Consider the following 16,552-nt stretch of genomic DNA (forward strand, 5'->3'; position numbering starts at 1 on the left):
TTGGGGCTTACTGATAGTTTTGTAGCTGACACCTCTAGTGGCAGCATTGGATATTACAGCTGCTTATGCCTTGTGCTTTAGAGCAAATTACAGGTTTGCAGCCTGGTACTTTGTATATACTGAAACCATGACTATCCTAGCAATGAACATACTACATAAATAGCATCATTCATTACAAGCAGAAGATGAAGAGGGAAGCGGAAGAAAATACGGAGAAATACAGCATTCTTTGTGATAGTCATTGAGTTACATTATAGTATACTTGTACGTCACATAACCTCAGATATGGCCAATATGCAATTACACTGTCCTAATGCATTATATCCAGTGCAAACACTCTATTCGCCATTTATAAAAGTGATGGTAATGCGTTCCATTGACAACATAGGTTCATTCTAAAGATAAAAACGGAATGGAACCATTACTCGCATTAAGATATCGAACAGAACAGAAATATACAGTAAAAGGTTTCACAGATAAGCAACCAGTGCGCAAATATCACAGAGGGTACAGCTCTGGGCTGCTGCCTACAGTCGTATGCGACCACACCAGTATTGTGGTTCTTTCATCGAACATCACAGTTTACATTGTGACGGCAGGTCAAGTGATAGTGACGGGCAACTGCTGGCTTCCACAATGTTATCACTAAGATGGGAAGGATGGGAAGGAGTGATTGAATACCCAAAACTGTGAGAACATAAGTTTGGGCTTGCAGTTAATAGATCTGTCCCCTTTACTTGATAAAGGGACTTTCAAACCCTGAAACGCGTTGCAACTAGAGACTTATCGAAAAACGCTGCGACACTATGATTTCCACTGCATTTTACCACATCTGTGCTCATATTTATGACCACACAGTTTGGGGTGTTGAATCCCTCTTGGGCTTGGAGTAAATGGATTTGTCCCATTTCCATGATAAAGGGGCTTCTAATGCCGAAACGCGTTTTAACGATAGACTTATTGAAAATTGATCATTTTCGTCAGTGGCACTATAGTTTCCATGGGATTTTACTAAAATGTGTGTCTTCAATCACAAATGACCGTTTCCAGGATTAACTTGGCAGAAATAGTGTCACTTCTCCTACGGGAGCTGCTCTTGCAATGTCTGCTTCTGTCATAATTGAAATGTAGGCTTTACTGAGAGAGGTGTCCACTTTCACCCATGCATACAGACATTAGCCTTCGGTAAGTGTTCACATTTGGGCAGGGAGGTCAGGGACCCTTCAGATTAATGAGACCACCTTGACGATGATTGATGGGCTCACACTATTTGGCCAAATTCTGTGCTAAGCGTCTCAAATATTTTTCCTAATGTTCAAAAAGCCATTTTGCTATTCATATTTCATGTATTACATATTCGACATGCTTTGGCACGATAGAGTGCAACCTTTTTTTTCCTATATTGCACGTGGAGGTAGCTGCTCCTGGTATGCACCTATTCACACTAGCTTGGATGTGCCAGTCGTTTTTCTGTCATTTCTATGTTAGCTGACTGACTGACCACTCCTCCCTTCACCATGTGGTTTTTAATTACATCTAATCACACTTGGTTCCGGCCAACCCATATGTAGGCTTTGCTGAGAGAGGTGTCCATATTCACCCAAGCCATTTTGCTATTCATATTTCATGTATTTCATATTCGACATGCTTTGGCACTATAGAGTGCAACCTTTTTTTTGTATATTGCTTCTGTCATCAGACGCCGCAGTATTTATTCAGTAGGCAGCACTAATGATGGTACAGACTTTGGGACTAGAAGCTCTAGGTAGCTCAGTGTCTATCTATCCACTGAGATTAGTGTGGTTGGGACCTGTATTGTTGTCCAATCTGAATGTATGGGTGTGTATTCTGTACTGCTGGAGTAAGCAGCTCCCTGCTTGGAATAATGGGACAGCACTATGCCCTACTAATACTCCCAGCTTACTGCTAGTAGCTGTCATATATAGTTATCGCTTCCTCTGTTTTTTTGTTTCTCCTCAGCTCCTGTATTGACTACAGGTTTATTGTTCTGAACTACGTTGTTTATATTTTGTGTCTTGACTGTGCTCTTGATTCTGATCTGGCTACCTTACCACTCCTGCCAGCCTGCACCACCGGTCAGTAGCTTCTCCATGGCCAAAACTTAGGTTCCCCTGTGCAAGTCCAGATCCTCATATAGGGGTTAAATCGAGATGGCCAGGGCAATTGCTGGGTACTGGAAAATGTTGATGCTAGCACGAAGCCTATCCACTGTAGAAATTTTTAGAGCTGCTGTCACAGCCTCATAGATGAGGAGCAATGACATTGGCATCATATTTTTTTTTGGTTTGATGCCTTCACTGGAGTTGTGCACATCACAGCATAACCTCATAAGGTGAGTTTCTGTGACCTTCATCTGACAGACGATTGATCCTCCTGACGTATTAATCCTATGTACATCATTTTTCTGGTTTATTTGAAATGACGTGAATGTTGATCCACCAAGGTCATAAAGTCACCATAACAGACAGTGGTTGGCTACTGCTGTCACCTTAACAGGGGTAATGATGGACATTTAAGATGGGAAAAAGGAGCCAATGTGGTGACAGAAAAGGTCACATTGTGTTATTTGTTTTTTTTAGTTTTTTGCAAATCAAACTCAAATACTGAAATTTCAAAATCCCAAAAAATCCCATTAAGAATTTTTTAGGAAAATGCAAAACACTGCTATCGATGAGAAGTAAAGGGATTTTGTCTCATATAGCAGTGTGAAGATTTACAACTGGGTGGGCTAAGAGAATTTATTCTAAATTAAATAAAATTGTTTAGAATTTCCCAAAATTGGTGATTTTAAGCGGACACAAAGTTTGGGCAGTCCCCTGTGGTGTGAAACCATCAAAATGGGGGCCATTTTTTCTGAATTCTGTGGGGGGAAAAATAATAGAATATATTGTTACAATCATGTCTTCTTTGCCCCTCCTATAACAGGCCTGCCACCACCACTACCTGCCCCTCCTCCAATTGTTTCCTCTTCCTTCTTCTTCTGGCGGGTGATGCAGTTGACTAGGTCCAAGCTGTTACGTGGGTGCATAACGCAGGCCAATTTTGTGATTCCCATCAAACGTGACAACTTGTAGTTTGGTGATTATCATTGATGTGCTTCACCCCCACATGACATTTTGGGGCTTAGTCAGTGGCACGGCAGCGCACACCAGAAGAAGAAGGAAGAGGAGCCAATCAAAAGACAAGACGAAGAGTAGAAAGTGATGGCAATATTGTTATGAAGAGGACTGAGGAGAGGGGAATATAAGAGTTTATTATTTTTTAACCACTTCTTGGCAGATTCCCCTTCCTTCCAAATAAAATTTTGAGAGATTAACTCAACTCTTACAACTTGCCAATCTCCCTAGTTCAACGATCAATTATATCCACTATTATTTGCGCTGAATTTTCAGAACAGATGTAATGTCAAGAAATAGAAGACACATTGATTATTTGATAGGCATTAACCCTCGAAACGGTGCAATATAAGAAGCTCATATTATTATCTACTCTTCGAAAAGAAAAAAAAAATTAACAGAATAGTAGCAACTTCATTTTAGATGATATTTTGTTAGACAATCGTAAAGCTCCGGGGGATTATCCTTCAATGTTCAATGTATAAGTGCAATTAGCAATATATCTGATTGCAAACATTCAAAATAGTATCTACGTCTATAGTATTTCAGGGTTATATGAAAGGGTAATTATATTTTCAGCAAATACCGAGAGTAGTAATATGGGCTTATGAATAGTAGCATGAAGTGTCGCTGCCCTTGGTGCTGAATTTCCCATTCTACCGCACACATCTCACATTGTCTCGCTCATCACTGAAAGCTATTCTTATACAGCCCTGATTATATACAATAGATGTTGACTCTAGTGTTGGAGAAGAAGATGTTATATGACTAGCACGTAAGACGTGATGAAACAGACATGAAGTGTTGGCTCTTTTGGACATTTTTATCAATCAGGAGTAGATACAATTATGGAGGGTTTACCTTTTCGCTTAGTACATAGCAATACACATGGTCAGGGTATGAATGTTGGATCAATAATATACCATATCAGAATATGAATGGAAGATTATTTCTAACTATGAGCATTAGTGTTGATCGAACAGCTTCAGCTAAGCATTTAATGGATTAGCTATAGTGCTTAATGAATAGCTGGATTCGGGAACCCAGATACCTGGAGCACTCCCAATAATCAGCTGTTCAGCACCGCAGCTGCATATCTCGTGCCAGCACAGTGTGGCGTCGGAGTCAGCGCATGCGCATACCTCACTAGGGTGTGTGAATTTGCAGACACAGTGTCTTCAATAAAATGGCACCGGATATTGCACGCGCTGACTTCAGCACCATTTTATTGAAGAATTGTACCATAAGGTCAACATAGTAGTGCGCATGTATTGGACATCACCAATATCCCAATGGCCGGTACATGCGCACTGTTATCTTGACTTTGTAGTACATTACTTCAATAAAATGGTGCGGAAGTCAGCATGTGCGCATACCACAATCTTTGGTGCTTTTTATTGAAAACACTGTAAAAATGTAACACTAAAAGTGCTCGCCACCGGGCTTAATAGCTAGTATATATATTTATTTATTATATGTATATTTATTAAAAATTGTAGATATATACACATAATGTTAGGCATCAGGATAGAGCCAAGTCTTATCTGTCTCTGCAGTCTCCCATTCAGCTTCAGCCACTGTGGGTGCAGCTTAGCATAGACATCGGTCCCAGTGTTTTGCTCAGGCTCGTGGTGTTTGCTTCATTACTGCTGATTCTTCAGCCAAGTCTATAGCAATCAGCGATAGGAAGTGACAACCTGACGCTCGGGAGTCCATGTCGAGAAAGCACCTTACTTAGCATGTCCATGATGTGGCATCTTCCTATTGGTGGACAGATGTCAGCTGCTCTGGGGATGTGGAAGCTCCGGATTAGTCCACGGGCAAGGTCCTGTCCTACTGGACATGAGCCTAGTGTATAGAAGGCTTTCAGAGGTGCACATCAGTGCCCTAGTATCATTTATGTGTGACATTTGCCAGTGGAGACTCTACCACTCAGTCTGCAAGTGTCGTATGTCTGTCTAGCTATTGGACTGTACACGTAGGCTGGCAGCTAGCATCAGTGGGGGCAATTAGCTGTTGGCTTAGCATCTGTTACCTATATGTGTGCGGTTTGCACAGTAGAGTTCCAGAGCAATCTCAACCCTAGTCAGGGTATTATACTGAGCATCTCTTTCGTTTCTGTGTGCGAGTGGCACAGCTCAGTTGCAGAACTTCTATCATTTCTGTGTGCGAGTGACACAGCTCAGTTGCAGAGCTTCTATCATTTCTGTGTGCGAGTGACACAGCTCAGTTGCAGAGCAGCTCTTTCGTTTCTGTGTGCAAGTGACACAGCTCAATTGGAGCAGCTCATTGTTTCTGTGTGCAAGTGACACAGCTCTGTTGCAGAGCTTCTCTTTCATTTCTGTGTGCGAGTGGCACAGCTCAGTTGCAGAGCTTCTATCACTTCTGTGTGCGAGTGACACAGCTCAGTTGCAGAGCAGCTCTTTCGTTTCTGTGTGCAAGTGACACAGCTCAATTGGAGCAGCTCTTTGTTTCTGTGTGCGAGTGACACAGCTCAGTTGCAGAGCTTCTCTTTGGTTTCTGTGTGTGAGTGACACAGCTCAGTTGCAGAGCTTCTCTTTGGTTTCTGTGCGTGAGTGACACGGTTCAGTTGCAGTGTGAGGTCAGTGCATGTGCTTGTTCAGTGACGTTTAACTGGACACAGCACTTCGTACTCGTTTGTGCTGTTCCACTCGGTGGAGTAATAGAGCTTGGAACTCAACCTCCTGTTCACACTGAGTGGCGTTAACTCTGTATGTACAAGCGATTGCTCGCTGTGTGTTCTGTCATTGTCCTCTAGCAGCATAGCAGCAGTTTATCATCTCTGCACGGTGGACCCCGGGTTTGCGATTGCACTTTATTATTAATTTTATTTAGCGTAATCCGCCAACCCGAACACATAAACATTATATATCATTATATATATATATATAACTGAGTTTTCCCACTACTTTTTGTTAAATCAGATTGCTGCACAGTACGATCGTTCGTAATCAATGTTGACAACATCAGACTGTTGGGAGTCACCGGCTACTGACAAAGAGGAGGGCAGAACTCATCTTTTTCATTCATTTCCAAGAAGAATGATAGAGGAACAGCAATGTTTGAAGTTCTTGGAAAATTAGCTTAAGAATTGTGATTTTATGTAGACTACAAGTATTTACTAAATGCTCAGGACCAGAATCTTCTGACATATGTTAAAGAAAGAAAACTTCTATTCCCCATGAATTACTTATTAGTTATTTTATGCAGACTGTACATTTTTACTGAAACAGTCAGGAAGGTTGACAGGTCTTATTTATCAACAGTTTAGAGAATATATTTATTATTATTATTTTTTTTTGGTTATGACTATGAAGATATCACAATGCCAATCATACAAATCATATTATATAAAACCTTGCAGAAAAGGACCAGTATTAACACGTGTATTCCCAAGAATTACTCAAAAATTGTATTTTATGCAGACTATAATTGTTTGCTAAAATAGCCAGTAAAGGTGACTTGTCATATTCAACAATAGTTTATCAAATATATTTATTATATATATATATATATATATATATATATATATATATATATATATATATATATATATATATATAATCAGTAATATTATCATTCTGATTAGTATACTAGTAGCAGTGGCAGAAATAGTAGTAATAGCAGCAGCAATACTAAAAAAATAAATACAATAATAAAATAATAATAATAAATATAATTATTTTATTTTACATTAAATATATAATAATAGTATAACAATAATAGTATAATGGTAGCAACAAACAACTAGTAGTAATAGTAACAATACTAAAACAATAAATAATTATTTTTTTTGTATTGCTGCTACTATTACTACTACGTGTGTATTTGCTACCACTATACTAATCATTATGATACCATTAATGATAAATATATAGCAATAATAATAATATTTATTATAATGATGCATATTTTGGTAACTTATCAACTTGTCTCAAATATAAACTGAAAAAAAACAGTATTCAAATGAATAAACTGTGTAACTTACCCTTCCTACTAGTATTGGTTCAGGCCCCGAAAACTCTTCCAACACGAACATTTGATTCCATACCCATCCTCTCTTGGATCTGTTTAATACTTTCTGTTCATCACTGATCCCATTAAGTTCCAGGGTGGCCTCAGTGGAGAGTACATAGGATTCATTCCTGGGAGCCATGTACACATGAGGAAGAACAGCAATCCATAATATGAAGAATGGAGTCCAAACATCCATAAACGTTTCCCCAAGTCTTTCTGGCATGATCACACAAGTGGTGGAGAATACGGGCAACATGAAACAATTGTTCTGCTCACATCCAGATTGCAGGCATCCAATTCATCATACAGAGAGGAATATTTACTTGCAGCTGATCCGTGTGTTTATTGCTCAGTGAGCGCGAATAGTTCATATTCGAAGGACTTGACGTGTCTGGAATATTGTTCATTGATGTTTCCCTGAAAATGAGGGAAGAAAAAAAATATTGAAATGAGCGAATAAAATTTGCAATGCAGAACGTACCATGTGTTTCACAGCTAAACAGCTAAACAGTATTTATAGACCGAATACTAACGCTGATGTATCGTACTGAGAGGCACTAAAATTCCATGAAATAATGGGAAAGTTGTGTTTTTACTTAGCTTCCATGAGATAAATGCAGCAGAGATGAATTTTTCATGTAACTCTTTGTGGCCCATGATCTAAGTAGAACACAGTAAATAAGCCTGTAGTCCTAAGGAGCGCAGTAGGCTATGAAGAACTAATAGTTACATGGTAATTTTACAAATATCTCTGGTCCTGTCTTGCATTACACAAAATATTCATTGACTTAAGTGGGTGATGTGCAATTCTTTACTTCCCTGTAGTGGCACTGAAGAAAAATTTAATAGGGGTCCAGATTAGGAACAATTTGGAATCAGTTTCTAGTCATAGGAGCCATCTAACAAGTAAAAGAGGACTTTTTTATTTACTCCATTATGACACCTGAGGAAGGCTGCATGCCGCGAAACGTGTTTTTTATTAAAAAGGTCTATATTTTTATATTTATTTTTTATTTTATTTTTCATTTTTAACTGGTTCAATTTACCCTCCTTATGGTACACTGGAGGGCCTTTCCTCTGGTCTTTCTACCCCATTTAATCCATTAGGAAATTGTGGGTAAATAGAGGAGGGGGTCCTCTGTTCAGGCTCTTTCTATCTTAGGCTACTTTCACACTGGCGTTTTTTGCCAGACATCGCAATGCGTCGTTTATGGCAAAATACGCATCCAGCAAAGTTGCGTTTTTGCCCCATAGATTAACATTAGCGACGCATTGCGACGCTTTGCCACACGTCGCAACCGTCATGCGATGGTTGCGCCATGTTGTGGCGGACCGCCGGGAGCAAAAAACGTTAAATGTAACGTTTTTTGCTCCTGACGGACCGCTTTTTCCGACCGCGCATGCACGGCCGGAACTCCGCCCGCCCCCACCTCCCCGCACCTCACAAAGGGGCAGCGGATGCGCCGGAGAAATGCATCCGCTGCACCCGTTGTGCAGTGCATCAAACGCTAGCGTCGGAATCTCTGCCCGATGCATTGTGACGGGGAGATTCTGACGCTAGTGTGAAAGTAGCCTTAGCTCAAGAGGAGATCAGTTAGATAGAACGCCTCTCACTTTTGGGGACCTGTCCTGCATTACGTTGAAAGCTTGATTTGAATGGACAATGTGTAATTCCTTGTTTCTCCTGTGGTGGCGCTGCAGTTAAATTTAACACACACCCAAAGATAACATTTTGAATCAAAGGCTCTGCTAACAAATAAGGTGAACCCATTTAAAAAAAAAATCCACCTTTTGTCACTTCCGCCAAATTATTGGGTTTATCCATCTTTGGGATCTAATTTTATTTTATTTTTTTCATTTAAATGCATATTTTTCGGGCTAAAAATTATTTTTTCCCTTGGGTCTCCTTAAAAATGTAGCACAATTTTCCTTTTACACTAAATAATGCTGGCTGCAAAATGAGTTCACTGAGACTCTTTCAATAAGCTCGTTCTGCCAGTCTGACGAGAGAGTTGGTAATGCATTTATCTCTCTTCCTGAGCTTTACTCATCTGATTTAGGACTACAGACTAGGGTTGAGCGAAACGGGTCGAACATTTTCAAAAGTCGCCGACTTTTGGCTAAGTCGGGGTTTCATGAAACCCGATCCGACCCCTGTGCGGGGTCGGCCATGCGGTACGCGACTTTCGCGCCAAAGTCGCGTTTCAATGACGCGAAAAGCGCCATTTCTCAGCCAATGAAGGTAAACGCAGAGTGTGGGCAGCGTGATGACATAGGTCCTGGTCCCCACCATCTTAGAGAAGGGCATTGCAGTGATTGGCTTGCTGTCTGCGACGTCACAGGGGCTATAAAGAGGCGTTCCCGCCGACCGCCATCTTACTGCTGCTGATCTGAGCTTAGGGAGAGGTTGCTGCCGCTTTGTCAGAAGCAGGGATAGCGTTAGGCAGGGTCCATTAACCACAAAACCGCTTGTGCTGCAGCGATTTGCACTGTCCAACACCACCCTCGGTGTGCAGGGACAGTGGAATTTTTTTTTTTTTTTTTTTTCCCCTCAGCGCTGTAGCTCATTGGGCTGCCCTAGAAGGCTCCCTGATAGCTGCATTGCTGTGTGTACGCCGCTGTGCAAACCAACTGCTTTTTTCAAAGCACAAATCCTCTTGTTCCTTCCTTTCTGCACAGCTATCTTTTTTGTTTGTCCACACTTTTTATTTCATTTGTGCATCAGTCCACTCCTTATTGCTGCCTGCCATACCTGGCTGAGATTACTGCAGGCAGGGAGATAGTAGCTGCCTGCCATACCTGGCTGAGATTACTGCAGGCAGGGAGATAGTAATTGTAGGACATTCCCTGTTTTTTTTTTTTTTTTTTTTTTGGTGGGAGATTAAGATTGGCAATTTGGCATTTCTGCTAGAGTGCCATCCCTGTGTGTGCCATCTCTCTCACATAGTGGGCCATAGAAAGCCTTTTCATTTTTCTGTATTTTTTTTTGTGGGGTGTATAAATTCTCCCTGATAAAAATACAGTGGGAGATTAATATTGGCCTTTGGGCTTGTGTGCCAGTCCTGAGTGTGCCATCTCTCTCACAAATAGTGGGCCATAGAAAGCCTATTTTATTTTTTTTTGGGTTTTATAAATTCTCCCTGAAAAAAAGGGAGATTAATATTGGCCTCTGGGCTTCTGTGCCAGTCCTGAGCGTGCCATCTGTGCCAGTCCTGAGCGTCCCATCTCTCTCACAAATAGTGGGCCATAGAAAGCCTATTTAATTTTTTTTTTGGTTTTATAAATTTTCCCTGAAAAAAGGGAGATTAATATTGGCCTCTGGGCTTGTGTGCCAGTTGTGAGCGTGCCATCTGTGCCAGTCCTGAGCGTGCCATCTCTCTCACAAATAGTGGGCCATAGAAAGCCTATTTAATTTTTTTTTTGGTTTTATAAATTTTCCCTGAAAAAAGGGAGATTAATATTGGCCTCTGGGCTTGTGTGCCAGTTGTGAGCGTGCCATCTGTGCCAGTCCTGAGCGTGCCATCTCTCTCACAAATAGTGGGCCATAGAAAGCCTATTTAAATATTTTTTTGGTTTTATAAATTCTCCCAGAAAAAAAGGGAGATTAATATTGGCCTCTGGGCTTCTGTGCCAGTTGTGAGCGTGCCATCTGTGCCAGTCCTGAGCGTGCCATCTCTCTCACAAATAGTGGGCCATAGAAAGCCTATTTAAATATTTTTTTGGTTTTATAAATTCTCCCAGAAAAAAAGGGAGATTAATATTGGCCTCTGGGCTTCTGTGCCAGTCCTGAGCGTGCCATCTGTGCCAGTCCTGAGCGTCCCATCTCTCTCACAAATAGTGGGCCATAGAAAGCCTATTTTATTTTTTTTTTGGGTTTCAGAAATTCTCCCTGGAAAAAAAAAGGGAGATTAATATTGCCCTTTGGGCTTGTGTGCCAGTACTAAGCGTTCCATCTCTCTCTCTCTCTCAGTCAGTGGGCCATAGAACGCATATTTTTGGTTTTATTTGTTTTCTAAATTCTCCCTGAAAAAATCATTTTATTTTATTTGGTTTCTAAATTCTTCCTGATAAAATCATATTTTTTTTATTATTTTTATTTCTAAAGTCTCCCTGAAAAAAAAAAAAAAAAAAAACAACCAAAAAAACAGTGGGAGATTAATATTGGCCTTTCTGCTTGTGTGCCAGTCTTGACTCCTGGGTGTGCCATCTCTCTCTCTCTCTCTCTCTCTCTCTCTCTCTCTCTCTCTCTCTCTCCAATTGTGGTCCATAGAAAGCCTATATTTTTTTTCCTTGATTTGGGTTCTAAAATCTACCAGAGAAAATAACTACATCAATCATTGGTAGAAAAATATTGGCCTCTGGGTTTGTGTGCCACTCCTGACTCCTGTGTGCGTCATCTCTCAGTCAGTGGGCCATAGAACGCCTATTTTTGGTTTTATTTGTTTTCTAAATTCTCCCTGAAAAAATTATTTTATTTTATTTGGTTTCTAAATTCTTCCTGATAAAATCATATTTTTTTTATTATTTTTTTTTCTAAAGTCTCCCTGAAAAAAAAAAAAAAAAACAGTGGGAGATTAATATTGGCCTTTCTGCTTGTGTGCCAGTCTTGACTCCTGGGTGCGTCATCTCTCAGTCAGTGGGCCATAGAACGCCTATTTTTGGTTTTATTTGTTTTATAAATTCTCCCTGAAAAAATCATTTTATTTTATTTGGTTTCTAAATTCTTCCTGATAAAATCATATTTTTTTTATTATTTTTTTTTCTAAAGTCTCCCTGAAAAAAAAAAAAAAAAAACAACCAAAAAAAACAGTGGGAGATTAATATTGGCCTTTCTGCTTGTGTGCCAGTCTTGACTCCTGGGTGCGTCATCTCTCAGTCAGTGGGCCATAGAACGCCTATTTTTGGTTTTATTTGTTTTCTAAATTCTCCCTGAAAAAATCATTTTATTTTATTTGGTTTCTAAATTCTTCCTGATAAAATCATATTTTTTTTATTATTTTTTTTTCTAAAGTCTCCCTGAAAAAAAAAAAAAAAAAAACAACCAAAAAAAACAGTGGGAGATTAATATTGGCCTTTCTGCTTGTGTGCCAGTCTTGACTCCTGGGTGCGTCATCTCTCAGTCAGTGGGCCATAGAACGCCTATTTTTGGTTTTATTTGTTTTCTAAATTCTCCCTGAAAAAATCATTTTATTTTATTTGGTTTCTAAATTCTTCCTGATAAAATCATATTTTTTTTATTATTTTTTTTTCTAAAGTCTCCCTGAAAAAAAAAAAAAAAAAAACAACCAAAAAAAACAGTGGGAGATTAATATTGGCCTTTCTGCTTGTGTGCCAGTCTTGACTCCTGGGTGTGCCATCTCTCTCTCTCTCTCTCTCCAATTGTGGTCCATAGAAAGCCTACATTTTTTTTCCTTGATTTGGGTTCCAAAATCTACCAGAGAAAATAACTCCATCAATCATTGGTAGAAAAATATTGGCCTCTGGGCTTGTGTGCCACTCCTGATTCCTGTGTGCGTCATCTCTCACTCAGTGGCCCATAGAAAGCATATAGTTTGTTACATTTGTTTTCTAAATTCTCCCTGCAAAAATCTATTTTTTTTTTTTTGGGGGGTTTCTAAAGTGTTCCTGAAAAAAATAAAAATAAAAAAAAAATAATAGTGTGACATTAATATTAACATTTGTGCTTCAGTGACAGTCCTGCGTGTGGGGCATCTCTCTAATTTGCAGCCACCAAAAAAAGAGTGTGTAACATTGGGCCTGATTTTCGCTGTGGTCTCACCAACCTGTAAAGGGGTAGCTAAATCATACAGAAGTTATAGCTCACCGTGTAAGTTGTGTGACTGCAACAAATAACGTTAGTTTGGTTACGTTTTTAAAACAATGAGGAAGTCTAGTGGAAGAGGTCGTGGCCGGGGGCGTTCATTGTCAGCTGGTAATGAGGGTAGTGGTAGTGGTGGAGCATCAGGTGGTCGTGGGGGAAAAAATATTGCACCTAAGTCTGGAGCTGTGGAGCCAGGTTCGTCGTCCGGCTACACAAGGCCTCGAACGCTCCCTTTTCTGGGATTAGGAAAACCGCTTTTAAAGCCGGAGCAGCAAGAGCAAGTTTTGGCTTATCTTGCTGACTCAGCCTCTAGCTCTTTTGCCTCATCTCGTGAAACTGGTAAAAGTAAAAGCAGCGCGTCGTTAGTGGATGTTCACGGTCAGGGACAAGTCACTTCCTTGTCCTCTTCAGCAAAAACAACAACAGAGAAGAATGCAGCAGGCGACACAACGGGTTACTCCATGGAGCTCTTTACACATACCGTCCCTGGCTTAGAAAGTGAAGCAGTTAACAGTCCATGCCCATTACAAATTGAATCTGACATGGAGTGCACTGACGCACAGCCACAGCCAGACTACTATGCTGGTCCTTTGACTCAGACCACAACATTGCCCTCGCAGGGTGCTGATCAAGAATCAGACCCTGATGAGACTATGTTGCCCCATCACGAACGCTATACCACCGAACGACACGGTGACACAGACGAAGTTGCGCAGGAGGTACAAGAAGAGTTATTAGATGACCCAGTTCTTGACCCCGATTGGCAGCCATTGGGGGAACAGGGTGCAGGCGGCAGCAGTTCTGAAGCAGAGGAGGAGGAGGGGCCGCAGCAGGCATCAACATCGCCACAGGTTCCATCTGCCGGGCCCGTATCTTGCCCAAAACGCGTGGCAAAGCCAAAACCTGGTGGAGGACAGCGTGGCCATCCGGTTAAAGCTCAGTCTGCAATGCCTGAAAAGGTATCCGATGCTAGAAAGAGTGCAGTCTGGCATTTTTTTAAACAACATCCAATTGATCAGCGCAAAGTCATCTGTCAAAAATGTTCTACTTCCTTAAGCAGAGGTCAGAATCTGAAAAGTCTCAATACTAGTTGCATGCATAGACATTTAACCACCATGCATTTGAAAGCTTGGACTAACTACCAAACGTCCCTTAAGGTTGTTGCACCCTCGGCCAATGAAGCTAGTCATCAACGCAACATCCCTTCCGGCAGTGTAGGACCACCATTTAGCGCACCACCTGCTGTATCTGTGCAGGTATCTTTGCCAGGCCAAAGCAGTCAGGGTCAGGGAATCACCAGTTTCGTAGTAGGAAACACTGCATCTAGGGCACCGGCGGCAACAATACCATCTCCCACCGTCTCTCAGTCTGCCATGTCCACCGGCACCCCCGCTAGTTCCACGATCTCCAGCTCTCCAGTCCAGCTCACCCTACATGAGACTATGGTTAGAAAAAGGAAATACTTAGCCTCGCATCCGCGTACACAGGGTTTGAACGCCCACATAGCTAGACTAATCTCGTTAGAGATGATGCCCTACCGGTTAGTTGAAAGCGAAGCTTTCAAAGACCTGATGGACTACGCTGTACCACGCTACGAGCTACCCAGTCGACACTTTTTTTCCAGAAAAGCCATCCCAGCCCTCCACCAGCATGTTAAAGAGCGCATCGTCCATGCACTCAGGCAATCTGTGAGCACAAAGGTGCACCTGACAACAGATGCATGGACCAGTAGGCATGGCCAGGGACGTTACGTGTCCATCACGGCACACTGGGTAAATGTGGTGGATTCAGGGTCCACAGGGGACAGCAAGTTTGGGACAGTTCTGCCTAGCCCACGGTCTAGTAAACAGTTGTCTGTAGCCGTTCGCACCCCCTCCTCCTCCTCCTCCTCGTCCTCCTGCAGAAGCAAGAGCTCGTCCACAGACCGCAGTCGCACAAACACTCCATCCGCACCTGCCACTGTTGCACACCAGGTCTCCCATTATGGGGCAGCTACTGGCATACGTCAGCAGGCTGTATTGGCTATGAAGTGTTTGGGCGACAATAGACACACCGCGGAAGTTCTGTCCGAGTTCTTGCAGCAAGAAACGCAGTCGTGGCTGGGCACTGTAGATCTTGAGGCAGGCAAGGTAGTGAGTGATAACGGAAGGAATTTCATGGCTGCCATCTCCCTTTCCCAACTGAAACACATTCCTTGCCTGGCTCACACCTTAAACCTGGTGGTGCAGTGCTTCCTGAAAAGTTATCCGGGGTTATCCGACCTGCTCCTCAAAGTGCGTGGACTTTGCGCACATATCCGCCGTTCGCCTGTACACTCCAGCCGTATGCAGACCTATCAGCGTTCTTTGAACCTTCCCCAGCATCGCCTAATCATAGACGTTGCAACAAGGTGGAACTCAACACTGCACATGCTTCAGAGACTGTGCGAACAGAGGCGGGCTGTTATGTTTTTGTGGGAGGATACACATACACGGGCAGGCAGTAGGATGGCAGACATGGAGTTGTCAGGTGTGCAGTGGTCGAAGATTCAAGACATGTGTCAAGTCCTTCAGTGTTTTGAGGAATGCACACGGCTGGTTAGTGCAGACAACGCCATAATAAGCATGAGCATCCCCCTAATGCGTCTGCTGATGCAAAGTTTGACGCACATAAAGGATCAGGCGTCTGCACCAGAGGAAGAGGAAAGCCTTGATGACAGTCAGCGATTGTCTGGTCAGGGCAGTGTACATGACGAGGTACCGGGCGAAGAGGAGGTGGAGGATGAGGAGGATGATGGGGATGAGTATATTTTTAATGAGGAAGCTTTCCCGGGGGCACGGGAAATTGGTGGCGTGGCAAGGCCGGGTTCTGGTTTTTTGAGGGACACAAGTGACGTAGATTTGCCTGCAACTGCCCCTCAACCAAGCACAACCGCAGATTTGACAACGGGAACTTTGGCCCACATGGCGGATTATGCCTTGCGTATCCTCAAAAGGGACACACGCATTACAAAAATGATGAACGATGACGATTACTGGTTGGCCTGCCTCCTTGATCCTCGCTATAAAGGCAAATTGCAAAATATTATGCCACATGAGAACTTGGAACTAATATTAGCAACAAAACAATCAACTCTTGTTGACCGTTTGCTTCTGGCATTCCCTGCACACAGCGCCCGTGATCGTTCTCACACGAGCTCCAGGGGCCAGCAGACCAGAGGTGTTAGAGGGGCAGAAATCAGAAGTGGCGTTGGACAGAGGGGTTTTCTGACCAGGTTGTGGAGTGATTTTTCTATGACCGCAGACAGGACAGGTACTGCAGCATCAATTCAAAGTGACAGGAGACAACATTTGTCCAGTATGGTTACAAACTATTTTTCATCCCTTATCGACGTTCTCCCTCAACCGTCATTCCCATTTGATTACTGGGCATCCAAATTAGACACCTGGCCAGAATTGGCAGAATATGCATTGCAGGAGCTTGCTTGCCCGGCAGCTAGTGTCCTATCAGAAAGAGTATTCAGTGCTGCAGGTTCAATACTAACAGAAAAAAGGACTCGTCTGGCTACCCAAAATGT

General features: G+C 42.1%; 1 protein-coding gene across 1 annotated transcript in view; it reads right to left on the reverse strand.

Moving 5' to 3' along the window:
• The window catches only part of CDH8 (cadherin 8), a 525,615-nt gene that overhangs the window by 483,066 nt on the left and 25,997 nt on the right, over positions 1 to 16,552 (reverse strand). The window contains exon 2 of the mRNA XM_069738885.1: positions 7,147 to 7,592. Coding sequence (XP_069594986.1) covers positions 7,147 to 7,431 — 285 coding nt within the window. The 5' untranslated portion in view covers positions 7,432 to 7,592. The remainder of the gene's footprint in view (positions 1 to 7,146; positions 7,593 to 16,552) is intronic.

Source organism: Ranitomeya imitator, chromosome 9 (genome assembly GCF_032444005.1).
Source record: "Ranitomeya imitator isolate aRanImi1 chromosome 9, aRanImi1.pri, whole genome shotgun sequence".
NCBI lineage: Eukaryota > Metazoa > Chordata > Amphibia > Anura > Dendrobatidae > Ranitomeya > Ranitomeya imitator.